Source organism: Leucoraja erinacea, chromosome 17, assembly GCF_028641065.1.
Source record: "Leucoraja erinacea ecotype New England chromosome 17, Leri_hhj_1, whole genome shotgun sequence".
Classification (NCBI taxonomy): Eukaryota; Metazoa; Chordata; class Chondrichthyes; order Rajiformes; family Rajidae; genus Leucoraja; species Leucoraja erinaceus.
In genome coordinates this window covers 40,366,744-40,393,534 of record NC_073393.1, presented here as the reverse complement: position 1 = coordinate 40,393,534, position 26,791 = coordinate 40,366,744, and the positions used below count along the sequence as shown (strand labels likewise).

The 26,791-nt window shown below is 45.5% G+C and overlaps 1 protein-coding gene and 1 long non-coding RNA gene across 4 annotated transcripts in view; both read right to left on the bottom strand.

Moving 5' to 3' along the window:
• Nucleotides 1-1,769: 1,769 nt before the first annotated feature.
• Nucleotides 1,770-15,655, bottom strand: LOC129705458 (uncharacterized). Of its 2 annotated transcripts, none has more exons than XR_008724911.1 (4): nucleotides 14,039-15,655; nucleotides 10,033-10,180; nucleotides 8,604-8,697; nucleotides 1,770-2,030 (listed from the first exon to the last, which is right to left on the bottom strand). It is a non-coding gene; the product is annotated as an uncharacterized LOC129705458 (long non-coding RNA). The 2 variants fall into 2 exon arrangements; XR_008724910.1 differs by lacking the exon at nucleotides 1,770-2,030 and adding an exon at nucleotides 4,375-7,643 and having other exon boundaries at nucleotides 14,039-15,651.
• Nucleotides 15,656-25,049: 9,394 nt separating this feature from the next.
• dpep1 (dipeptidase 1) overlaps nucleotides 25,050-26,791 on the bottom strand; it is a 55,482-nt gene continuing 53,740 nt past the window's right edge. Inside the window, exon 11 of one of the 2 annotated variants that reach the window (XM_055649030.1) lies at nucleotides 25,050-26,317. In XM_055649030.1, the coding sequence (XP_055505005.1) occupies nucleotides 26,144-26,317 (174 nt within the window). In that variant the 3' untranslated portion in view covers nucleotides 25,050-26,143. The remainder of the gene's footprint in view (nucleotides 26,318-26,791) is intronic. The other variant, XM_055649031.1, reaches the window with a different exon arrangement.

Here is a 26,791-nt window from a genome sequence, read left to right as displayed (position 1 = left end):
TGCGTGCCATATCGTTGGCCACAGCTTGAGGAAAGCTCAGTTCCCAGGGGCTACAACATGAGCCGCAACAACAGCCGTCTCCCCGGACCGTGCGGTGGGTGAAGAAGGGCTCGTGGTGCAGAGCAGCGGCATTGCCGCCCAGTTTTAAGGTGAAACGACAAAATGCTGGAGTAACTCAGCAGACCGGATCAGTCTGAAGTAGGGTCCCGACCCGAATCGCCACCCATTCCTTCTCTCCAGAGATGCTGCCTGTCCCGCTGGGTTACTCCAGCTTTTTGTGTCCATCTTTGGTTTAACCCAGTATCTGCAGTTCCTTCTTGCGCACACGTCCCAAATTATCATGTTCTCCAGAGATGCTGCCTGAGTTACTCCAGCACTTTGTGTCCTTTTGTGTATTGATCACCACCTGCAGTTCTTTGTTTCAACTACGTACAATGATAATACCATACTCGGTTATAACGGACAATTGGCAATAAGACACAATTCCCCCACCAATTGTCTATTACTATACAAGTAAAAACATTGTAATTGAATGCACACAGTGTACGCAACAAGGTGGATGAGCTCATCGTTCAAAATTGGTTGGTACGATGTAGGCATCACGGAGACTTGGCTGAAAGAGGGTCAGAGCTGCGAGCTAAACATGCAAGGATACACATCCTATCAAGACAGGCAGGTGGGCAGAGAGAGTGGGGTGGCTCTGCTGGTACAGACATGAAATTCAATCCTTAGCAAGGGATGGCATAAGATCAGAAGATGAGGAATCTTTGTGGGTAGAGTTAAGAAACTGCAAGGGTGAAAATACCCTGATGGGAGTTATATGCAGGCCTCCAAACAGTAGCCAGGATGTAGGGTATAAGTTACATCAAGAGATATAATGGGCATGTGAGCAAGGAAACGTGACTTCAATGTGCATATGGGGATCTCAATATGTACGTAGATTGAGAAAATCAGGTTGGTCCTGGATCCAAAGAGAAGGAATTTGTAGTGTGGCTTATTAGAGCAGCTTGTGGTCGACCCTATGAGAGGGAAGGTATTTAGGTGTTGTTCAATGAAGCAGATTTAATTCAGGAGCTTAAAGTAAAAATAACTCCTTAGGAGTAATGATTGACTGCGACTATCTATCTATCTATCTATCTATCTATCTATCTATCTATCTATCTATCTATCTATCTATCTATCTATCTATCTATCTATCTATCTATCTATCTATCTATCTCTATCTCTATCTATCTCTATCTATAAAACTATCTATCTATCTATCTATCTCTATCTCTATCTATCTCTACTATTAATAAAACTCTCATCTTGACCATTTCCGTTCTGTTTAATTTGTGCAAAAACAGTACCCAATATCGCTAGGATGTTTTTGCCACTTTACTCACCGTTCTCCTCTGCTCCAAGCACCAAGTTTTGTTCCGATCGATGGAAGATGACAAAAGTTATGAAGCTTTTAAAAATTGTGAGATCAGCAGATTGGTCTTCCTGCCGGGGCCAGGAACCGGTAAGTCCACACCCCCCCTCCCCACACACCCCATGTGATTCTGGAGGTCCCCTACACCCCCCACACAAAATCCCTCCCCACACCCCTCCTTTCCCCCACCACCCACATTCCCCACGCACACCCCCATTCCCCATGCACACCCCCTCCTCCACACACCCCTTCCCCCCACCACCCCTCCCCACACACACCCTTTCCCCACCACCCCCACCCACCCCCCCCCCCCCCCACCCGTAAATGAAAAACATTCAAATTAAGGATCATTCTAAATATATTTAATAACATGATTATCAATAATTTAAAACATTATTAACATGGATGACAGAAATTGACATTGTTGCAGGAAATCAACTTTGAATTGAGATTACGTCGAGGTTGTTAGTGTTGCACAGCGCGGGGTAGCTGACCTCCAGAATCACATCGCTGCTTCTCCGTGGACACGGAACCAGTAGAGGCAAGTGTATTCTGGATGGCCCCAGTTGTTATGCACCCGCAGTTCAATTAGTTTGACTGCTGCAGCATCTTTATTCTACAAAGCAAAAAAAAATGATGACAGATCGGGGAACCTGTGCTTCAGTATGAAAGTACTGCAGGCAGGAGAGAAGATGGATTAGCTTCAAACCAGACTTAAAACATCCTACTGATCATGGATTTCAGAACATTCTATTCAATTACATACAGCATTGATAACAAGCATTTTATCATGGAAAAGGTCGATGCTTTAGAGGTATGAGAAGAACATGGATCTCAAATGACAGCAGCTAAATACTGGGAGCAACAGCTTTACTGCATGTAGCATCGTGGATGGGGAGAGAACATGCTTACTTACACAGGCTTGCTTTGTGGCAACTGACAAATTGTGAATAAAGTGGCCATGAAAAATAAACTTCTATTCTGGAAAGATAAAATGCTGGAGTAACTCAGTGGGTCGGCAGCATTCCTGGACCTGCCTGACCTGCTGAGTTACTCCAGCATGTTGTGTCTTTCCTCGGTAAACCAGCATCTGCAGATTCTTGTTTCTACAATCTGTAATCTGGATTGGTTCAGCAAGTTTTGATGTAGATGCTTCAAGTAGATCAGCCACTGATCCAGCTCTCCTCGGTTTCTCTATCTTTGCATCTGAAAACATGTTTATCCTTGACCAGATTGCATGAATGGTCAATTTGAAAAAGTATCTCTGCGCACCTGCTGCCCGACCTGAGTATTTCTAGCATTGTGTTTCAGTCCTCCATCACCTGCAGATATGCAATTTTCTATTTGTAACTTGTCATTTGTTCCAGTCAATACGATATTTGCGATAATACGAGTCTGAAGAAGGGTCTCAAACCGAAACTCCTCCCATTCCTTCTCTCCAAAGATGCTGCCTGTCCCACTGAGTTACTCCTGCATTTTGTGTTCATCTGCGGCATAAAGCATCTGCAGCATCAACATTTCCTTCTTACACAATGCGCTATTTGCAAATCACAAACTCCTGACATACTTGCCAAACATATTTAATCTTCAGCAAAAGACACATAGAATAGAATAGTTTCTTTATTGTCATTGTAACATGAACCATGTTCAACAAAATTTAAAAATGTCAGCCAGTCAGTGCACCATTCAAACATTTCTAAAAGCTAACGATACATACAAGGTAAAATATTTAAAAAAAGATAAACAACTAAAATAAATATCATGAAAATAGCACGCATAAACACCCAACCCTACATCCTTCTGTTGATTTCACAGTGTACCACAGTCCCTTAGTATGTATCGCCCCTGCGTTCCTTGGGAGCTACATTTAGTGCCTTTATAGCAGTGGGGTAAAAAATGTTTTAAAGTCTTTTTGTCCTTGTCCTTGTGAGAGAACTTACTGACAGTCCATCTGATCCCTTGGTGCAGGGGCAGAAATCCTGGGGGGTACAGGGGGGGGGGGGACTCGTGCTTTGAGAGGGGGAGAGGGAAAGGGGGGGGGGGGGGAGGGGGGAAAGGACGTAATCTGAATTCACCATTGTGTACAGTTTTGGTCTCCTAATTTGAGGAAGGACATCCTTGTGATTCAGGCAGTGCAGCGTAGGTTCACGAGATTGATCCCTGGAATGGCGGGACTGTCATTGAGGAAAGATACACAACATCCACTGGCACCCCTTCATCCATTTTACTTGTCACATCCTCAAAAAATTCCAGGTTAGTCAAGCATGATTTCCCTTTAATAAATCCATGTTGACTTGGACTAATCCTTTTACTGTTATCCAAAGGCCCCATTATTACCTTTTTAATAATTGACTCCAGCATCTTTCCCACCACCGAAGTCAGGTTAACGGGTCTGTAATTCCCCGTTTTCTCCCTCGCTCCTTTCTTGAAAAGTGTCATAACATCCAATCCACAGGAACTGATCCTGAATCTATTGAACATTGTAAAATGATCACCAATGCGTCCACTATTTCAAGATCCACCTCCCTGAGGACCCTGGGATGCAGACCATCAGGCCCAGGGGATTTATCATCCTTCAGTCCCATTAGCCTACCCAATACTATTTCTCGCCTAATGAAAATTTCTTTCAGTTCCTCTACCCACTTAGATCCTCTGTCCTCCAGTACATCTGAGACATCCAGCCAGATCCGAAGTACCTATTCAACTCTTCTGCCAATTCCTTGTTGCCCATAATAATTTCACCCGTGTCTGCCATCAAGGGACCAACATTTGACTTTGCTACTCTTTTTCCCTTAACATATCTAAAGAAGCTTTTACTGTCCTTCTTTATATTCCTGGCCAGCTTCCCTTCGTACTTCATCTTTTCAGCCTGTATTGCCCGTTTTGTTTCCTTCTGTTGTCCTATGAAAGTGTTAAACTGAGTTCTTTCAATCAAAAGTCAACTTGACTCAAACACTTGTTGCTGTTAAAATCAATTCTTTATTCAGCTGAGACTAGTCTCTTGAACCTTCCAACACAGAGCTGATGCTCTGGGGCGGGTCCAGAGAGGAGTAACTCTGATACAAACTCATGGCATTTATATAGGTATTAGACATTTCAGATACAGAGGGTATGACAAGCTGGTAACCAATCATCTGAGTCCTTCTGGTGATTTACGTCAGTCACATGATCCCCCTTCCCTGGCCTCATTACAGCCTTCGTTTGTCTGTGCTTTATACTGTTTTAGAATTATTTTATTTCAACACAGCAAAACCCCAGTAGGCTCTTATGAAAGACCACTCCTCAAAATACAAGATACGTATATAACACAATGATCACACAAGTCCTACACACTTTCTATACCAAGAGAAAATATATTTCTATAAATCTAAACAATTTCTATAAGTCTAAAGTGTACCTTTCTATTAAGCCAATACATTTCATAAATTGTTTCACTATAATTTCACAGTTTGAAATACTTTTACCTATGTCTTTAAAACATTAATTATATAAGTTTGCTGAATAACAGTTTCTAAGTTCAAAACCCATTCACATCCCAACCAAGCATACATGGGTCGTAAATCTGTCAATTTACTTAATAGTAGTACTAATGATCCAATTAAGTTTGGTGCCTTTCCTGTTATCGGGAAGTAGGATTTCCAATCTCATGTACCAGGCAGAACACAAGAGACTACATCTCAGACCATTACGTCAGAATTCCATCTGCTTCAACCTTCTATAAACTACTCCCTCAATCTAATTATTTCTCAAAGCAACTATTCCTTCACTTACATCTTATTCCTTATCACACATTATAATTGTACACAGCCAAGGCTAACTGCAGTCTATCATCTCTCAGCCTTGAATTCTGTCTCAAACCTAGCAAAACAAGCCATAACTCTTCACCTTTACGTCACATTTAGAGCTTAGAAATGTGCCATAGAGACAGAGCAGATAGCCTAAGAAGAGGCCCCTTATTCAGCTTCCCATTCTTCAACACAAAGCCATATCAAATACAATTTCCTCCAGTGCTATAATTGCCCCAAACAATAACCTAAGTTCAGGCCTTCATGTTTTGATTCATCTTTGCCTGTGTATATGTGTCTGTTTGCAGTTTATTTTGGTTCAGGAAAACTTTAAACTTTTCTTTTGCAATTTACCTAGCTTATATAAAAGTCACTATCCAAGCGGTTCTATTTGTATAATATTTCCTCATTCCCCACTCTGGTCATTCTATGACCACTAATAGGATAATAACACAAGGCAGAGATTCATCAGCATTGGCTTATTAGTCATCCAAGTTTATACCTAACCTTGAGATGCTTTATAGCCCCCAAAACCTGTACCACGTAGGTCAGCAGGCTGGCTTGTTGACACCAATGCTGTTCCCTACTTCTCTGTTGTGCTTAAAACCCTAGCCCTTAGGGTGCTCAGCTATTCTGGGTTCCATACCACTGATCTATCTCCATTTTATTCATTCTAATACATTCATCTTCTAATAATTCATTCTCAACCTGCGCATTTACCATCCTTTCAACTACTTCATCATTCAACATTAGAATGTCTTCTTCTAGATGTTGCAATATCTTCTCACCAGTTTCCACATTACCCAAGGCTGTCATTAGTCTAGAAATAATACATTTAACAAAAGCAATTCCCACGAACAAACACAAAACCACTATTGCTGCATATATAGAAACATAGAAAATAGGTGCAGGAGTAGGCCATTCAGCCCTTCGAGCTTGCACCGCCATTCAATATGATCATGGCTGATCATTCAGCTCAGTATCCTGTACCTGCCTTCTCTCCATACCCCCTGATCCCTTTAGCCACAAGGGCCACATCTAACTCCCTCTTAAATATAGCCAATGAACTGGCCTCAACTACCTTCTGTGGCAGAGAATTCCACAGATTCACCACTCTCTGTGTGAAAAATGTTTTCAACATCTCGGTCCTAAAAGATTTCCCCCTTATCCATAAACTGTGATCCCTTGTTCTGGACTTCCCCAACATCGGAAAAAATCTCCCTGCATCTAGCCTGTCCAACCCCTTCATATGAAAGTCCTGACATCCCAGGAATCAGTCTGGTGATTCTTCTCTGTACTCCCTCTATGGCAAGAATGTCTTTCCTCAGATTGGGAGACCAAAACTGTACGCAATACTCCAGGTGTGGTCTCACCAAGACCCTGTACAACTGCAGTAGAACCTCCCTGCTCCTATACTCAAATCCTTTTGCTATGAATGCTAACATACCATTCACTTTCTTCACTGCCTGCTGCACCTGCATGCCTACTTTCAATGACTGGTGCACCATGACACCCAGGTCTCATTGCATCTCCCCTTTTCCTAATCGGCCACCATTCAGATAATCCATTCAATTTACCTAACACCACTTCCCGGCTAACCTGGATTTCACTCAGTTCCTCCATCTCATTTGACCCCCGGTCCCCTGCTATTTCCAGCAGATTATTTATGTCTTCCTTGGTGAAGACAGAACCAAAGTAGTACTAATGATCCAATTATAAAATCCCCCCCAAATCCCCAGTCTCCCCATTCAATACCCTCCTGTATCCCATCGAGCAGTGTAATAATGTCATTTTGATGTTTGTGATGTTACTGTTCTGTCCTGAATTCCCATCATACATCTGTCTTTTTCACAATAGCACATGTCCCTCCCTCACGTGCCAACAGATAGTATATGGCATATCTATCCTGTAAAGAGAACAGACGTATTTCTGATAGTAGCAAGGTAACACACAATTTGTCCTTTACCAAATAGTTCATTATGGGCTTGTTCATTATGGGCATGTTAGAGTCTGTTTCTTCCAATGCCCATTTTCCCCATATTTTTCTCATGTTCTTTCTCCTGTAAACAAGGGTAGCCCTCTAATGCTTCTCGATAGCATAGTCCATCATACAAATGTTCCTTTGCCGAGTTGTCTTCCAAAGAATACCGTTTGCAGAAAAGTCAAATTTGCACTCCAGAGACCAACCTAATTCCCGTAGGTGTCGGTTATCTAAGTCTACCTGCCAATCGGGCCGACGCTGTATCCCATTGCAATAGTCAATCTTGGTGACATCCCAGGATCCAAAGGCATCTGGGCCATTGCACTGTACCACATCTCTTTTGCAGAGGTGAAAGACTCTGCTTGTTTGTCCCGGGACACATCGTCAAATTCTTCCTTCATTTCCCTCCATCTGTAGTAGCATCAGGATGCATAGCAGGATGAATCGCCTCATTTTAATTTATCTGAAATATGCAAAGGCTCACAATAAGCTCATTTCTTACTTAATTAGCTTAAACAACTATTCACTCAATTTAAACGTCCTTCAGTCAATCAGTCCAGTAATCAGTCGCATATTCTTAACATTATAGCAAAATAATTCCCCTTTATGTATTTATAACATTTTGGGGATTGTTGCTACCCACCAGAGCTATCTCCCGGCCCCTTTTTGCCCTACTGATCACCTTTTTCAGTTTCCCCTTAGTTCCCAAAACTCCTCCAGGGATGCACTTGATCCCAGTTGCCTATACCTGTCCCATGCATCCTTCTTGTTTTTGACCAACGCCTCAATTTCCCTCGTCAGCCAAGCTTCCTTACGTTTGCCTGCTTTGCCCTTCACTCTAACGGGGACGTACATATGCTGAGCTTTCGTCAGCACACTTAAAAACATCCCACTTAGCCCATGTTCCTTTCCCCTCTAATAACCTGCTCCAGTCAACTTGAACGAGACTTTCTCTCATTGCCTCAAAGTTGGCCTTACCCCAGTTGAGCATTTTAACACGTGGACCCTCGCCGTCCCTACCATAACTATCTTAAACCTAATCGAACTGTAGTCACTGGACCCAAATGGCCCCTCCACACACACTACATTAACTTGCCTTTCCCAATTTCCCAATACTAGATCCAGTGTTGCCCTCTCACGTGTGGGGGCCTCCACATACTGTTTAAGAAAACTCTCCTGAACAGGAGGCAGGAACGGGGTACTGATTGTGGATGATCAGCCATGATCACATTGCTGGCTTGAAGGGCTGAATGGCCCACTCCTGCACCTATGGTCTATTGTCTATTTATCGGTGGTTCAGTGTGACTGGGTGTCCTGTGGGAGGGTGTGTTCAGTACAGAGGTGGGGAGGAGATGGAGGAGGGCAGTGGGGATGGGTGTGACCAGGTGGAGGAAGGGAGTCTGTGGATCCCCGGAGCACGTACCTGGACAGAGTAAAGACATCGATCAAGGAGATGGCCGTTGTTAACTGGTACCAGGCTGTGCCCAACCACCAGTACACCAGGGGCAGAGCTTTTTCTGAAAGAGACAGCAACACAATATTAGACAACGTTGGGCCCCGATGCTTCACATCAGTGGAAGCGGAGAGAGCTCAGACTCTCCAACACGGAACGCACTGATACTGTGGAACCACGTCAGGCTGAGAGACCTTCTCCCCTGCAGGGACCACCACAGAAAGTCCACCGCAAGCTGGTGGCAGGAGAACCCAGGGGAGCTTTAGGGAACCTAAGAAAAAATAGGTTGCAGGGATATCAACGGGACAACAGCACTGATGGGGGTATTCCAGAGGCCACGACGGGCCGAATGGCCTCCTTTTGTGTCCAGACTAAATAAACGGGAGATTGTCAATGACACTTCCACCGAGCAGGGAGTATCACATTTCAACACACAGAGATTGCCTGGTTCTGGATGGATAGCAGCCCCCTCTGTCCCAATCAATCTTATCCCACAACCACCATGGGCAAAGATAGACACAAAAAGCTGGAGTAACTCAGCTGGACAGGCAGCATCTCTGGAGAAAAGGAATAGGTGACGTTTCGGGTCGAGACCCTTCTTCAGACTGAGAGTCAGGGGAAAGGGAAACAAGCGATATAGACGGTGATGTAGAGAGACATGGAACAAATGAATGAACGATGTGCAAAAAAGTAACGATGATGAAGGAAAGGGTCCATTGTTGGTTGGCTGTGGGCTCGGTGTTAACGAATGATACAGACAATGAAACTCACCAGGACGACAGTGAAACTAGTACAATGACAAAGGAGGGGGAGGGACGGAGAGAGAGGGTTACTTGAAGTTAGAGAGATCTAGATTTATTGAACATGGGCGTCTGCTGATCACAATGCTGTGTGCGAGCTTGGCCACGGTCCACCACCTTACACTACATTTCAAAAGCATCCTCGGTGCCACACAGCTGGGGAAATCTAAAGGGGATCCTATTCTTTCATCACCCCAGTGATCCTGGAGCACAAACCAGGCCTCCCTTAGGTGTTACAACATGACTTCAGTCGGGATCGAGTAACCGAGCATTGACAGTCAGTCGTCTCTTGACTCTATGGTCCTCTGGGCAACTCACCACTCATCTCAGTGAGTGACCCAGTCAGGCTGAGGGAACACACTGGAGTACCAAGCTGGAAGGTGGCTTCCTCCCGCACTGACTGTGGCCCTTAGGCTGCACGAACAACAGAGCACTGGGGAGGGAGAGAGGGTGAGAGGGAGAGGGAGAGGGAGGAGAGGGAGATAGTGTGTGTGTGTGTGGGTGTGACTTACATGTCCCTCACCCCCTTCCCAGTAACAGCACATACACCCACCCAATGTCCCGACACCCACGTCTAGTAATAGCCCACTCAACCTCACCCTGCCGCAGCAATGGGGTGTTCGCTGAGAGCGCTTGGAGGAGTTGCTGATGTAGCTACTCAGACTGTTGACTGAACTGTTGGACGGTGAACGTTTGACACCAGGCACAGGTCCCGGCCTCTTGCTGTTTGACCTTTTCTTGTGCAACCTGAAACGATAATTCAATTCAATTCAATTCAACTTTATTGTCATTGCACAAATACGAGTACAGGTAAAACGAAATGCAGTTTAGAGTCTGGTCAGAGTGCAAGACAGTAGAAATAAAAATACTGGTTAACAATGTGTGGACTGTGGATGAATTAAACTGGTACATGGGCAAATTGAAAAAGCTGTTCCCCACACATTAACACTACCCCACACAGGCTAGGGTCAATTTACACGTATACCAAGCCAATTAATCTACAAACCCCTACGTCTTTGTAGTGTGGGAGGAAACCAAAGATCTCGGGAGAAAACCCATGCGTAGTCGGGATGGAACCCGGGTCTCTGGCACTGTAAGGCAGCAACTCTACCGCTGTGCCACCGTTCACAGAAATATACACGGCAGAGCTTCGTTTCAGAGCACTGTTCCCTCCAGCTCACCATTGCCCTGGCTTCCTGGCATCTGATGACGGGGCAGAGCATTTTGTGGGCAGCAATCATCAAAAATGGGCATCATCATAAGGGATGGGAGAGTAACCACACACACAGCAAGTCTCTGGATACAGCATGTGGTAGGCCAATTGTCTGATTAATAGAACGATCATCAACTGTGATGTGGAGACGATGTTTCCACTAGTGGGAGAGTCTAGGACCCGAGGTCATAGCCTCGGAATTAAAAGACGCTCCTTTAGGAAGGAGATAAGGAGGTATTTCTTCAGTCAGAGGGGGGGTGAATTTGTGGAACTCATTGCCACAGAAGGCTGTGGAGGCCGTCAATGGATATTATTAAGGCAGAGATAGGTAGATTCTTGATTGGTACGGGTGTAAGGAGTTATGGGGAGGAAATGGGGTTCAGAGAAAGAGATAGATCAGCCATGATTGAATGGCGAAGTAGACTTGATGGGCCGAATGGCCTAATTCTTCTCCAATCACTTATGAACTAATGAAACTGGGGTACTGTCCAATTCACCTCCACCCCATTGCGCACATTGGACACTCTGGAACTGATGCACTACAATGCTGAGAACTATATTCTGCACTCTGTATCTTCCCCTTTGCTCGAACTATTGAACTTGATTTGGCTTGATTGTATTGATGAATATTTTGTATCTGATTTGATTGGATAGCTTACAAAACAAAGCTTTTCACTGTACGCCAGCACATGTAACAATACTAAAGTGAAACCTGAGGTACAGAAAGGATCCAGGAGCCTTGGCCCATCGAGTCCATGCTGACCATCAATCTCCCTTTTATACTAGTTCTATGTTCATAAGTTCATATGTTCGAGGAGCAGAATTGCCATTCGGCCCATCATTTACTACACCGTTGAATCATGGCTGATCTATCTTTCCCCATCAGCTCCATTCTCCCGCCTTCTCCCCATAACCCCAAAGCGACCTCATTTTCACATCCACTCCCTTACACACTAGGGACAATTTACAGAGGCCAATAAAGCTACAAATCCACACGTCCTTGGGACTAGTTATAACTAGCTGTATCAAGTGTCTAACACATGGCTGCCTGCGCCCGCTGCCTGAACGGAAGATAGTCACAAATGCTTGAACAATCACCAATCCCCCTGCCCCTCGCTCTTCCCCCACTGGCCAGTAAACCCATTCCATTTCCATCATTTCTCCAGTTTCTTTGAGAAGTTTCACCGGATCTGCTTCCTTCTCTGTTTCAGAACAAATGTGACCAAAAACCAAGAAACCCAGAGGCAGCGCTGGTTGTTTCCTATCACTTGAGAGTTTAGGTACAGCGCGGAAACAAGCCTTCGACCCACCGAGTCCACACCGACCAGCAATCCCCGCACATTAACTCTACCCTACACACACTAGGGACAATTTTACATTTATACAAAGCTAATTAACCAACAAGTCTGTATGTCTTTGGAGCTCAAGTTCAAGTTCGTGAGTTTATTGTCATGTGTCCCTGTATAGGACAATGAAATTCTTGCTTTGCTTAAGCACACAGAAAATAGTAGGCATTTACTACAAAACAGCTAAATGTTACATTTATACAAAGCTGGATATAATTAATGGAGCGAAGGAAATAGGCAACGTCTGTAAAAACTTTGCCTGGAGCAATAATGCTGCTGCAAGTGGTTAGTTTCTAATCCTTTTTTTGTAACCTTCGATTCTCCAGTCAGGTTTAGTTCCCTCTTAAAGCTAAATAAATGTGGGAATGGAGAAAACCCATGCGGTCTCGAGGAGAACATACAAACTCTGTAAATACAGCACCTGTAGTCGGGATCGAACCCTGGTCTCTGACGCTGCAAGCGCTGTAAGGCAGCAACTCTACACTGCGCCACCGTGCCACCCTTTTAAACCTGCACCGTCAACACAGTGACCTTGTCGTCCTTACTCATGACTTCTCCTCACTCACTATCCTTTGTGATTTTACACGTCTCCCCCAACCCCTCCTACTCACCCCCACCGGCCTGTCCACATGGCTTGTGTAGGAAGGAACTGCAGATGCTGCTTTACACCAAAGATGGACACAAAATGCTGGAGAAACTCAGCAGGACAGGCATCATCACTGGAGCGAAGGAATGGGTGACATTTCCTGTCGAGATCCTTCTTCAGACTGATGTCAGGGGAGTGGGAGATATCCTTATCTATACACTTATAGATCTCCTTGTCTATACACTTCCTTATCTATGTACCTCCCACTCCCCTGATATCTGTCTGAAGAAGCGCCTAGACCAGAAACGTCACCCATTCCTTCTCTCCAGAGATGCTGCCTGTCCTGTAGAGTTACTCCAGCATTTTGTGTCTATCTAAGACAATACAGGGACCAGACAATCCAACTGGAACCAAGTGGAGCTTTACAGCCCCCACCTGACTGTGAGCCCATAAACAAGGCTTCCTCAACAGTCTAAAGGGCCTGTCCCACTTACGCGATTTTTTTCGGCGACTGCCGGCACCCGTCATAGTCGCAGCAGGTCGCCGAAAATTTTCAACATGTTGAAAATCCAGCGGTGACCAGAAAAAGGTACGACTCTTTGGTCGACTATTCACGACCATACAGGCGTCACGTGTCGACAGGTCTGGAGCCATGGGAGGGAGAGGCTGAGGCTGCGGTCTGGGGGAGGTTCTTGCCCCAGGTCCCGCTCCTCTCCCTGCCCACGGGCTCGGAGCAGCAGCCCCCGGACCCCACACCGGCTCGAACCCCAGCCCAGGGCCCGGAGCCGCACTCAGGGCCCAGTCCGTGTCTGTGTCCGCTCCTCAGCGACCAAAGCCCGGGCCCGGCTACAGCCCCGAGGCTCGGCCCACACCAGGCATCTTCCTTCACCTTCCCTCTTCTTTCCCCTCTCCATGTCTCCTCCCTCATCTATCACCTCCCACCCCCCCTGATATCTGTCCTCCCTCCTCAACCAGAAACGTCACCTTCCTCCCTCCATAACCCTTCTCCATGACTGCCTGCTTCCCCCATTCCTCACCTCTACCCTATCCCACCCCCCACGATGTTTAATGTCAATGAGATTCGGATTCCCTGTGGATTCCATCGTGATGTCAGAATTAGTCGCATGAAACAGATTTTGGCATTTGATGTCAATGAGATTCGGGATTCCATCGTGATGTCATTGACAGGCAGGGCAAGTGGAAGCGGCTTTAAAAGTCGTTTTTGTAAAGTTACAAATGGCAATAACTTGTACAATACGTCTTTAAAGTGTGCGGTTGGTTCATTCAGCGGTGCGGCGCCCCTGGGCTCTGACAGCGCTGCCGTGGGTCGGTGTTTAAGGGGAGGCAGTCAAGGGGGTGAGGCTGGGAGCCGCCCCCGTCCGCAGGGCCCCCGGCGCCGGGAGGAGCGGTCACCTGTGCGGGGCCAGGGACCGACACGACAGACACAGACACAGACTCACCGAGTGATGATCCCTGCGGGGTCCGAGCAGCAGAAGCTTCGCCGCGGCGCCGGGAACAAGGAGCGGGAGCGTGGCCACTTCACCCACTCCCCTTCTGGTCACCACCCGTCCCCGCCGCACCTAGAGTATAATATAGTATAGTAGATGATGGTAGGGTAGAGTATAGCTGAGCTGAGCAGAGCAGACACCAGACACGACCTCCTCCAACGCCGTCTGTCTGTGTCTGTGTCTATGTCCCGCCCCCGGTGCCGCTGCCCATTGTCTGCATCGTTCAAAATGCTACATTCTAGAGTGTTAGTTTGTGTCGCGGCTCCACCCCACCGGGGGGTGGGGACAGGAACCGTGACAACTGCGGCACCATCACCCCCACGTTCCAACCAGCACCACCCTCCCTGATACCCACCTCCACACAATAGCCTCACTCTGACTATAAAAGATGAAATAGTGACACATTTGGGTAGCAGTAGCAGGATCGGTCAGAGTTCTTTGAGGATGTAACTAGGAAAATGGACAAGGGAGAGCCAGTGGATGGAGTGTACCTGGACTTTCAGAAAGTATTTGATAAGGTCCCACATAGGAGATTAGGGGGCAAAATTAGAGCGCATGGTATTGGGGGTAGGGTACTGACATGGATAGAAAATTGGTTGGCAGACAGGAAACAAAGAGTAGGGATAACTAGTGGGATACCGCAAGGCTCGGTGCTGGGACTGCAGCTATTTACTATATGCATTAATGATTCAGATGAAGGGATTAAAAGTAACATTAGCAAATTTACAGATGACAGAAAGCTGGGTGGCAGTGTGAACTGTGAGGAGGATGCTATGAGAATGCAGGGTGGACTTGGACAGGTTGGGTGAGTGGGCAGATGCAGTTTAATGTGGATAAATGAGAGGTTATCCACTTTGGTAGCAAAAACAGAAAGGAAGATTATTATCTAAATGGTGTCAAGTTGGGAAAAGGGGAAGTACGATGAGACCTGGGGGTCTTTGTTCATCAGTCACTGAAAGTAAGTATATTGGTAGAGCAGGCAGTGAAGAAAGTGAATTGCATGATAGCCTTCATAACAAGAGAAGTTGAGTATAGGAGCAAAGAGGTCCTTCTGCAGCAAACTTATTAACTTACTAGTGAGACCATACCTAGTAAGTTAGTAAGTTTTATTTATATAGCACAGACCTGGAGAATTGTGTGCAGTTTTGGTCTCCAAATTTGAGTAAGGACATCCTTGCTATTGAGAGAGTGCAGCGTAGGGTCACCAGGTTAATTCCTGGGATAGCATATGTTGATAGAATGGAGCATCTGGGCTTGCATACTCTGGAATTTAGAAGAATGAGAGGGGATCTTATTGAAACATATCCCTGTCCCACTTTCACAACCTAATTGGCGACCTCTGCTGAGTTTGCCCTTGACTCATACTCGCAGCATGGTCGCCACTAGGTCGTAGGAGGTCTTTGTAACTCTTCCTCATGCTCGTGAGTGGTCTCCGCATACTCGTGGCCTCAAGTAGGTTGCTGCGTTTTTACAGGCCTGATAAAAAATGCCCACAAGTAAAAAAAAAGGTCGGCATGGAAAAAATTGATAAATTTTACACGTAGGCAGGTCGTAAGAAGGTCCTGATGGTAGTCGTAGATAGTGATAGGTCGGTAACTGGCCCGAGAAAAAAAATGCAGACATGACATAATTTTATCATGTGATCAATCAATACAATATGTTTTATTCGTCACTGAGTGAAATGAATTTGTCAGCAGCGGTACAATGATAAAGAACACACAATACACAATAAAAATTTAACACAAACATCCACCACAGCATTTATCACTGTGGTGGAAGGCACAAAATCTGGTCAGTCCTCCTCCATTTCCCCCCGTGGTCGGGACCTCAACCCTCTGCAGCCGTTGCTGCGGGCATCCAGATGTGCAGACAGGTTAAAAAGTCCAGGTAAGCTGATTCGGTGCCTCCCCACCGGAGACCGCGTTTGGTGCAGTCCACAGGGCCGGCGGTCGAAGTTCCCCTCCAGGGATCCCCGGGCCGGCAGTCGGAGTCGGAGCTTCTTCTTCTCCCGGGTCCCCAGCGAGGGATCCCAGGCTGCGGACGCCGTGCCATAGAAACATAGAAATTAGGTGCAGGAGTAGGCCATTCGGCCCTTCGAGCCTGCACCACCATTCAATATGATCATGGCTGATCATCCAACTCAGTATCCCGTACCTGCCTTCTCTCCATACCCCCTGATCCCTTTAGCCACAAGGGCCACATCTAACTCCCTCTTAAATATAGCCAATTAACTGGCCTCAACTACCCTCTGTGGCGGAGAGTTCCAGAGATTCACCACTCTCTGTGTGAAAAAAGTTCTTCTCATCTCGGTTTTAGAGGATTTCCCCCTTATCCTTAAGCTGTGACCCCTTGTCCTGGACTTCCCCAACATCGGGAACAATCTTCCTGCACCTAGCCTGTCCAACCCCTTAAGAATTTTGTAAGTTTCTATAAGATCCCCTCTCAATCTCCTAAATTCTAGAGAGTATAAACCAAGTCTATCCAGTCTGTCTTCATAAGACAGTCCTGACATCCCAGGAATCAGTCTGGTGAACCTTCTCTGCACTCCCTCTATGGCAATAATGTCCTGCCTCAGATTTGGAGACCAAAACTGTACGCAATACTGCAGGTGTGGTCTCATCAAGACCCTGTACAACTGCAGTAGAACCTCCCTGCTCCTATACTCAAATCCTTTTGCTATGAAAGCTAACATACCATTCGCTTTCTTCACTGCCTTTCACAGCTGGAGCTCTGCAGACCCCGGCTTCAGGCTGCCGCGGGCCAGCAAACGGAGCGCTCCCCTCCGGCGAGCCCCAGCGAGGGCACGCCCGCTCCACGCCGAAAGTCCGCGCTGCGCCCGCAGCTGAAGCGTCTCCGGGGAAAGGCCGCACCGATCCTCGATGTTAGGCCACTGGGGAGGCGACATGGAAAAAGTCGCCTCTCCGTGGAGGAGGCGACCAAAGCGGTTTCCCCCTTACCCCCCCCCCACACAAGACACACAGAGGAACATTAAAAACCCACATTAGGACATACTAAAAAAAAAACAAAAAAAGTAGAAAGAACTGACACGCTGCTGGCAGGGCTGCCGGCTTGCAGCGCCCCCACCGACCGGAGATCATTTTCCAATGTAGCTAGTGGTAGTTGGTCTTAGGTGTGGAATACTGAGGTCGAGGAGGGGTCGTAGGATGTCGTACTCATAGTCGTAGGAGGTCTTTTACTTCAGCGAATCAACACAATCTTGACATTTTTATCAATTTGTCTAGGGTCTTCTAAAGTCGTCCAAGTGGGACAGGCCCTTAAGATTATTAAGGGTTTGAACACGCTCGGGGCAAGAAACATGTTCCCGATGTTGGGAGAGTCCAGAACCAGGGGCCACAGTTTAGGAATAAGTGGTAAAGCATTCAGAACGGAGATGAGGAAAAACGTTTTCACACAGACTTGTGAATCTGTGGAATTCTCTGCCTCAGAAGGCAGTGGAGGCCAAATCTCTGGAGGCTTTCAAGAGAGAGTTAGCTAGAGGTCTTAAAGATAGCAGAGCCCAGGGATATGGGGAGAAGGTAGGAACAGGGAGAATGTGGACCCCTCTAAACCTCCTGCAAACCCCTCCAGACCCCTCTAAACCCCTCGAAACCCCCTAATCCCTTGTAAACGCCTGTAAACCCCTCAAAACACCTCTGAACCCATCTAAACCGCTGTAAACCTCTCTAAACTGTTGTAAACCCCTCCACACTCGTCTAAACCCCTCCGGACCCCTCTAAACACTTTTAAACCCCTCTAAACACATGAAAACCCCTGTAAACACCCCATGTAAACCCCGCTAAACTTCTCTAAATACATGTAAACACCTGTAAACTCCTCTAAACCCCATGTAAACCCCTCAAAACCCCTGTAAACCCGTCTATACCACTCCAAACGCCTCTAAACCCCTGTATACCCCTCAATACCCTTCTAAACCCCTCTAACTCCCGGTAAACCACTGTAAACCCCTCTAAACTCCTGTAAACCCCTGTAATCATCTCTAAACCCCTGTAAACCCTCTAAACACTCCTCACCAACCACCCCATCAGCCATCGCATACAACATATAATCCTCTGACAATTTCGCCACCTCCAATGGGGTCCCACCACTGGCCACATCTTCCCATCTCCTCCCCTTTCTGTTTTCTGCAGAGGCCGTTCCCTCTGTAATTCCCTGGTCAATTCGTCCCTTTCCATCGAAACCACCCCCTCCCCGGTTACTTCACCTTGCAACCGCAGGAAATGCTACACTTGTCGCTTTACCTCCCCCCACAACTCCATCGAAGGACGCAAGCAGTCTTTCCAGGTGAGGCAAAGGTTCACCTGCACCTCCTCCAACCTCATCTACTGCATCCACTGTTCCAGGTGTCAACTCCTCTACATCGGCGAGACCAAGTGCAGGCTTGGTGATCTCTTCGCCCAACACCTCCACTCGGTTCGCAATAACCAAACTGATCTCTCTGTGGCTCAGCTCTTCAAGTCCCCTCCTCCCATTCCGAATCTGACCTTTCTGTCCTGGGTCTCCTCCATTGCAAGAGTGAGGCCCAGTGCAAATTGGAGGAACAGCACCTCATATTTCGCTTGGGTAGTTTACACCCCAGCAGTATGAACATTGATTTCTCCCACAAGCCTACTGTCTCTGCCTCTTCCTTTCTTTTTCCCCCCCCCCCCCCCTCCACATCAGTCTGAAGGGTCTCGACCCGAAACGCCGCCTATCCCTTCTCTCCATAGATGCTGCCTCACCTGCTGAGTTTCTCCAGCATTGTCTACCTTTGATTTTTCCAGCACCTGCAGTTCTTTCTTAAACAAATAAATGTACACACCATATCTTAGGAGGGATGTGCTGGCTCTGGAGAGAGTCCTAGAGGATCTCCAGAGGAGGTTTACAAGAATGATCCCAGGAATTAGTGGGTTAGCATATGATGAGCGTTTGACGACACTGGGCCTGTACTGGCTGAAGGATGAGGGGTGGACCTCATTGAAACTTACCGAATAATGAAAGGCTTGGATAGAGTGGATGTGGAGAGGATGTTTCCACTATTGGGAACGTCTAGGACTAGAGGTCATAGCCTCAGAATTAAAGGATGCTCCTTTAGGAAGGAGATGAGGAATTTCTTTAATCAGAGGGTGACGAAAATGTGGAATTTTACTTCGGAGTCACGTGAGGGACTCCATGAAGAAGCCCGCGTACGACGCATGCGTGTCATATCGCATACACGCATTCAACGAGTCAGACGTGGGAGACGACGTCTCCCTAGAGGGAAATGCAAAGAAGCAGGTAAGAGACTGCAAAAATGTTTTCACTTACCTTGCAGGTAGGAAATACAAGAAGCGCGAATCCTCCGGAGAGGATTCCTAAGCGGCTATTTTTAGCACAGAACAGCTGTGCCCGACGTCGCTCCCCGCACCGGCAAGATTGACTGCTGCCGGGCGGGAAGCAAAGCTACACGTCCCGGGGGGGGGGGGGTTTCCAGACCAAGTCGGGTCTATTTTTAGATGCAGTCGCTAGGGGCTCCGGAGCCGAATGAAGCGGCTGCACCACCCGGAAGAGAGAGAGAGCTGACATCGGGGACAGCAGCCCATGGACCTGCGCTACGGGGTCCGTGGGGCTGCGGGAGGAAGGACGTTTCCTCCCAAACGGCAGGCTGAAAACCAGTACAGGTAAGAACAAATTTCCCTTACCTTTTTTGGTGCTTTTTTCCAGACGTGGCTGTTGTATTTTGAAGAGCAGCAGGCGGCCAGCTAAGGACGTCAGGGCACAGCCACAGGTCGTTACTGGTGTGTTGCTGAACAGCAGGCAACCAGCTACTGATGTCAGTATAGAGCTGAAGGGCTGCCAACACAGGGTTTGCTGTTGTTTAATGACAAGCAGCAGGCAGCAATAAATGTCGGCACCAGCATCTCCCAGAGGGGAGCGAGTGCCAAACTTCACCCTAAATGGGTAGAGGTGCCCGTGAGTACCAGGACCATGGGGAACGACCAGTGCCCGTAGGCATGGGGACGGGCTGTGGGAAATACCGCGTGCGACTAGTGCCCGAGAGCACCAAGGTCGGCAGGAGCGGTCCCATATATTAAGCACCCGCGACGACTAGTGCCCGAGAGCATGTAAGTCGGCTGGAGCGGTTTGCTGGAGTAAATTTCTCCACAGTGGCAGGCTCCGGGATTGGAGGATAGCCACAGTGGGCAAATAAATATAAGTCCCACAGCAGTTTCCCATATGGGCTGCATGAAATGTCAGACGCCTCTGAGGAGGGTATGGAAGGTCTGACGGGGTAAAACCTGAGCAGGTGATGGAGCCACTGTCCCCTATTGAAGGGGGGGAAAAACAACCTGCTGAACATGATGAGCAGTACTGCCAGCAGAACTCACGGAGAATGATCTCGAGAAGGATGGCTGTGAGTATTGTAGGACTGTGAGTCCACCCATTAACTTCAAGCTAATATTTTGCTGAAGTGTTGGCAAGGGTTCTATACCCCGGGAATATTGTGGTGCTCTTAATGTAGCCATTGTTACAGGTGCATTTGCAGACGTGTTGGGAAGGCCGTTAGGAGTTGGGAAAATCCGTAATACTCTGAAAGGTCTCATGGCGGGCATAACAGCTTTGGCCCGCATGTTAAAAAAGGTGTACAAAATTAGTGACCATAAGGATGCCATTAGCACTATTTTTTGAAATGTGCAGTTTGAAGGGCCATTCAGCCAGCTCTAGACCCTAGTTCGCTATACTATGTAAGCAAAGGGCTATAGACCCCGTTATTTGGGGGGGGGGGAGACCTGTCTAAACAGGTAAAGAATTGGCGTGGAGGCTTGACTTTGGGGCTGATTAAAGCATCCAAAGGATTTCTGGGGAAGACATTAACCTCATGTGCATCCTAAGAGAGGTAGTGTGTTTTTTGTAATTATACTACAAAGAATTGGGCAGAGGTACCCAGCAGCAGCGTCCTGTTTAGGGTTTGGCCGGGACGACCACTGTGGAGATGCAAAGTAACATTAACCTTTAGGCTCTCCACAACCGCATATGAAACCAAGAAAAATAACTTGGTTACCACCAATAACCATGGAGGTAGGTGAATTTGGGGCTCCAGCATTAATAGGGAGCACGGAAGTTGGGGGGGACATTGCAACTTTATGTTGAAGCTTGGTGTAATATATCTATGGACAGATATATCCTTAGCAGTTTAAGGGATATCTGATAGAGTTCTACACGAACAAACCCTCCAGTACATAAACCGGACAGATATACATGCTGGTAATGGAATAAACCAAACCTGAACACCAGGATTTGTCTCAAACATCTTTATTAGAAATAAGAAAGATGGGGGATGCCGTATTATTATGGATTATCAATACTTCACAATGTTGTGCAATATATTCATTTTAAAAAATGGATATGTTTAGCAGTGCTAAAGACTTAGTGTGCAGCAGGCTAGTCTATGGCAAGTATTAATTTAAGATCCTTGCTATTCAATATCCAACAGGGGAAAAATTTTAAACCAGTGTTGGGACTGCTGCAACACCAAAATCATAGAATAATGGTATAGTTGGATGATATCCTTATTGTGGGAATAATTTAGGAATCGGCATGTTAGGCAGTGGTTGCCACTAATCAATTGTTTGAACAGCTGGGATTCATTGTCCATCCACTTAAGTCAAAATGGACACCATTAACACATTTAATATGTTAATGACTTACTAATATGGAAAGCCACAGAGGTCAACCCGGCTGTGCTATTACAAACAGATGCCAGTGCAATTGGTTACGGTACAACTGATACCATCTCGAGCTATGGGGGAGATGGAATATATAAGAAGCTAACCTACATAACACTAAGGGTTAGAAATGTTAAGTGCATTTCATGGGCTAAAATCTTATTGCTCAGGAATGAAACTGCAGCATGGTAGATGGTAGATAGATAATACCTCGGTGATGGCATATATAAGTCATATGGGTGGAAAGATATCACCAGCTTGTGATGAATTGGCAAATTAAACTTGGCAATGGTGTGTCCAAAGGAATATTTGGTTATGGGCTACGTATCTACCAGGGATACTAATTCAGTGGCAGACACCAGGCCACGAAAAATTATTGGAAGTACTGAATGGATGTTGGATAGACGGTATTTGCTAAAATCAGTAAAGTATGTAAGGCCGGATATTAGAATTGCATCCGGGGTTAAATCACCAGTTACCGAGGTATGTATCATTGGTACCAGATCCTGAGGCAGAAGCTACAGATGCTGTTTCACTGCACTAGGGGAGAGTTTTTATTTATGTATTACCTCCTTTTTCTACTTTATAAATTTGGGGTACTAAGGGACATTCAACAGGAATCGGCATAGGGGATGTCTTGGTACCTGATTGGCTTACCCAACTATGGTTTTCGGGGGTACAGGACATGGTGCTGGAACCATGTATAACGGTAAGACGTAGTCCTAAGTTGCTGGTGCATCCAGTAACTGAGGATAGCTATCCATGTCATAGAAAATATTGATTTAGTAGGTTGTAGACTCTAAAACACCGCTACGGGACATGGGGCTATCAAAAGAACTGTGGACATGATCACAGCAGCACGAAGAAGGTCTACTCAATAACAGTATTTAGGTCATATTAAAATGGACTAATTACTGCCATGATAACTTTCTGGACCACAGAAATAAGGATGTTCCGGCGGTGCTACAGTTGCTCACCAGCCTGCAATATGGAGGACTGAGTTTCAGCACTGTGAATAGTGCCAAAAGTGTATTGGCAAGTTATTGATGGCAAGAAACAGTAAGACAGTCTGTGGGATCACATCCTCTGGCAGTTAAAAATTTTAGAGGATAGGTTAACACCAAGCCACCAAAAAATAAGATACAACTATATTTGGAATATAAGTGTGGCTTTGATCTTGCTAAGGAATTGGTCGCCGGCTACAGCATTAATCTGGATAACTAACTAGAAATGGTAATGCTGATAGCGCTAGTCACAGTGCATAAGCTCCAGTTATTGCTAAAAGTAAGACTGGATGGCTTCGCTATTGCGGCACGAAGTTTGGGGTTTGTGATCCAGGACCGTATTATTAAACAAAATAGGCCAGGATCAGCGGGGCAGGTCATAGAATTGATGGCCTACCCGGAGGACAAACGCCTCTGTATAGTAAAGTACGGGCTTGTTATACAGTGAAAGTAAAAAGGCTATCAGAGGCAAGGAATTGGCGTTTAATCAGCTATAAGATACTGTACCATAGTGTAACTCAGACCATTTCGCGGTGGCTGAAATATGGGTTATGATAGGCGGGAGTGGACAATAACATATTTGATTATCACTCCACCAGGGCTGCAGCTACATCTGCAGCAAAACGCCTTGATGTATCCATGGACCAAATCCTCAGGATTGCAGGATGGTTGTCGGAGAAAACGTTTCAGAAATGTTATAACAAACCAGTTAGCAGTATGGGAACGTTTTTCGGGGAACAATTTTAAGTTCTGTATGATAATTTATCCCTGAAGAATACAGGGTTATGATTTGAATTAATTCGATATTATTTATCATTTCCATTAAATAATTGGTATGAATGTTTTGAATATAATTAACAATTTCTCTCTAACTACCAAGGCAGTTGTGAAGCATGGACTCGTTTTCCACGGCGTGAGGTCACAGAGCTTTGAAATCTTCATGGAGTCCCTCACGTGACTCCGAAGTAAAATAGTAAGATTAAACGAGAACTTACCAGTTTGAAGTTTGATCTGTATTTTATGAGGAGGAACGTTGAGGGAATACATGCCCTACGCTCCCACCCTCATAGGGTCATATCTTAAACTGGTATCTCTTTAATAATCTTACTATTTTAGGTCATTATAGTGTATCTGTGACCTCACACCGCTGCTTTGAAGGATGACACGCATGCGTCGTACGCGGGCTTCTTCATGTATTCCCTCAACGTTCCTCCTCATAAAATACAGATCAAACTTCAAACTGGTAAGTTCTCGTTTAATCTTACTATTCTTTGCAACAGAAGGTTATCGAGGCCAAGTCAATAGACATTTTTACGGTAGAGATAGATAGAATGTAGATTAGTACGGGTGTCAAGGGTTATGGGGAGAAGGCAGGAGAATGGGGTTAAGAGGGAGAGATAGATCAGCCATGATTGTAGGTCGGAACAGACTTGTTGAGGTGAATGGCCAAATTCTGCAACTATCACATGAATTTATGAGGTATCAGGCAGTGCTCTTTTTTTTTGAGAGTCCACAGGTTTCAGACCACATCCCATGGTCAGAATGAAAGGATGTATTAAATGATCATCATCAAGACGACACCCTGCCCTGACAGCAGACAGGATCCTTATTGGAGCATGGATACATATGTACCTTGCAGCATATTTAAGGTGGTCCATCTTGGTTCAACACATGTGTAATAATCAGAATATGATTTTTTAATTATATGCTTTATCTCCAACAATATGTCATAAATGATAGGAGCAGAATTGGGCCATTCGGCCCATCAAGTCTACTGCAACATTCAATCATGGCTGATCTATCGCTCCCCCTAATCTCATTCTCCTGCCTTCTCCCCATAACCCCTGACACCTGTAGATGTCTGGTAGATGTATTGCCTAGATCTAAACTGCCTTTAGAAGGCGATGTTGAGCTGTCATATTGAACCGCTGTACTGAAGATATTCTTATAAGCAACAAGGAAGGAGCGGCTATTTCTATCAGATGCATAAGACTTGAAGGAAATTAAAAAAGGCTCTTCGGAGAAGTTGAGATTGTTTTTTTTAGTGCGCCAAGGAGGTGATGTCATGTATGTCATATGCCAAGAGGAATAGAAGGTTGTAGGTTAGATAAAATAGTAGATCTATACGAAAGCATCTTTAAGACTCAAAGGAAAACTATGAATAGTTGTGGCCACAAGAAGGGAAGAATGTTGAGGCAATGGGGAAAGTAAAAAGAAGACTCACTATAGTGATTCCTAACAAGAAAAATAAAAGAATGGCATGAAACATATGCCTTCTTTTTGTACCCCAAGTAAAGTGAAGATATAATGAAAGGATTTAAGATAGTAGATAGAAACAGAACACAATCATATGTGTGTTATGATTGTGTTTATAATTTGTTTGGTTGTTTTGTTGTTTGTCTTTTGCACAAAAGTCCGCAAGCATTGCCACTTTCATTTCACTGCACATCTCGTATGTGTATGTGACAAATAAACTTGACTTGACATGACTTATGGTAATGAGAGATCTACAATGGGGACACAGAGATATAAGGTTAAAGAACAGAGAAGAGGCAGTATTTTACAAAACCCCTTCCAATTACTGGAGTTAGTGATCAATGAGGCGTCCAAGCTAACTTTTGAGACTTGATCAGATTGATAGTTGGAGGAAAGATGAGTGGAAGGATATTAACAATAATTATTGAGTTGAATGGTCTATTTGTATCTTCTATATTTTCATGATTCTGTCGTGAAATAATCCTGCTTCAAAGGGAGACACAAAATGCTGGAGTAACTCAGCAGGAGAGGCAGCATCTCTGGAGAGAAGGAATGAGTGGGTGCTCTGAGTGCTCCGGTTTCCTCCCAGATTCCCAGTGGCTACAGGTTTGTAGGTTAATTGGCTTGGTATAATTGTAAATTGTCCCTACTGTGATAGCACAAATGTTCGCGGATCTCTGGTCAGTGCAGACTCGGTGGGCCGAAGGGCCTGTTTCCACGCTGTATCTCTAAACTAAACTAAACAATAAGGAGAAGTTTGGAGGGAAATGAGCGAGGTGTGAGAAAATGGGTGCAGCTTAAATGGGGCAGCTTGATGGGCATGGACGCGTTGGACAAACAGCCTATGTTCGTGCTGTATGACTCTCCAATTCTCCAAACCTCTATCTGTGTGTTCATGGGCAGATAGTTTAAACCTAGGAATTCTGTGAAAAGGACATAAATAGCCACTAATGCCTCGATCCACAACATTGTTGTCGGTTGTGCTGAAAGATCAGAAGAAACCCTGTAGACATTATACTGCTCCATTTTTCCTTTTATTCAAGTTGCCTTTTGAGAATGAGTGATATTTTCTGGGGCTGCTGCCCCATTATCTCTTACACTAATAAATGGTGTGCTAGGTAAACAGATGTGACCACTGCAGGCATGAAAACCAGTGGATTTCCATTGTTAGTATCAGCTTGATCCTCATAACCAAAGCTCGTCCTGCACGAATTCTTAACCTGCTCATATGGAATGGGCTCATCATCTCCTGGATTGAAGTTTCTAACCTAGAAAAGGAACAGAAATAATATATTTTCACTCCTCCAGTCTATTAACACGTAGACCTGAGTTTTTTCCAAGAAGGCACCCAACCCGGGTGACTATTTGTGTGCTAACCACAAAAGCAGATTGTTAAACTCCTATTACAATCGCTCCACACTCTTAAGTATTTATTCCTACAACAATATTCCTTACTTTAATGATCTTCTTACCCTCGAACTATCCTTGATTGGACTTTGCTGGCTTTACCTTGCACTAAATGTTATTTCTTTATCATGTATCTATAGACTGTAAATTGATTGATTGTAATCATGTGTTGTTTTTCTCCTGTCTAGTTAGCACACAAACAAAGTGTTTCACTGTACCTCAGTACATGTGACAATAAACACAATAAACTAACATCTTGTAGAAAGTTCAACTCCAACCTAAAATACTAATAGAAAAACATCGAAACATAGAAAATAGGTGCAGGAGTAGGCCAT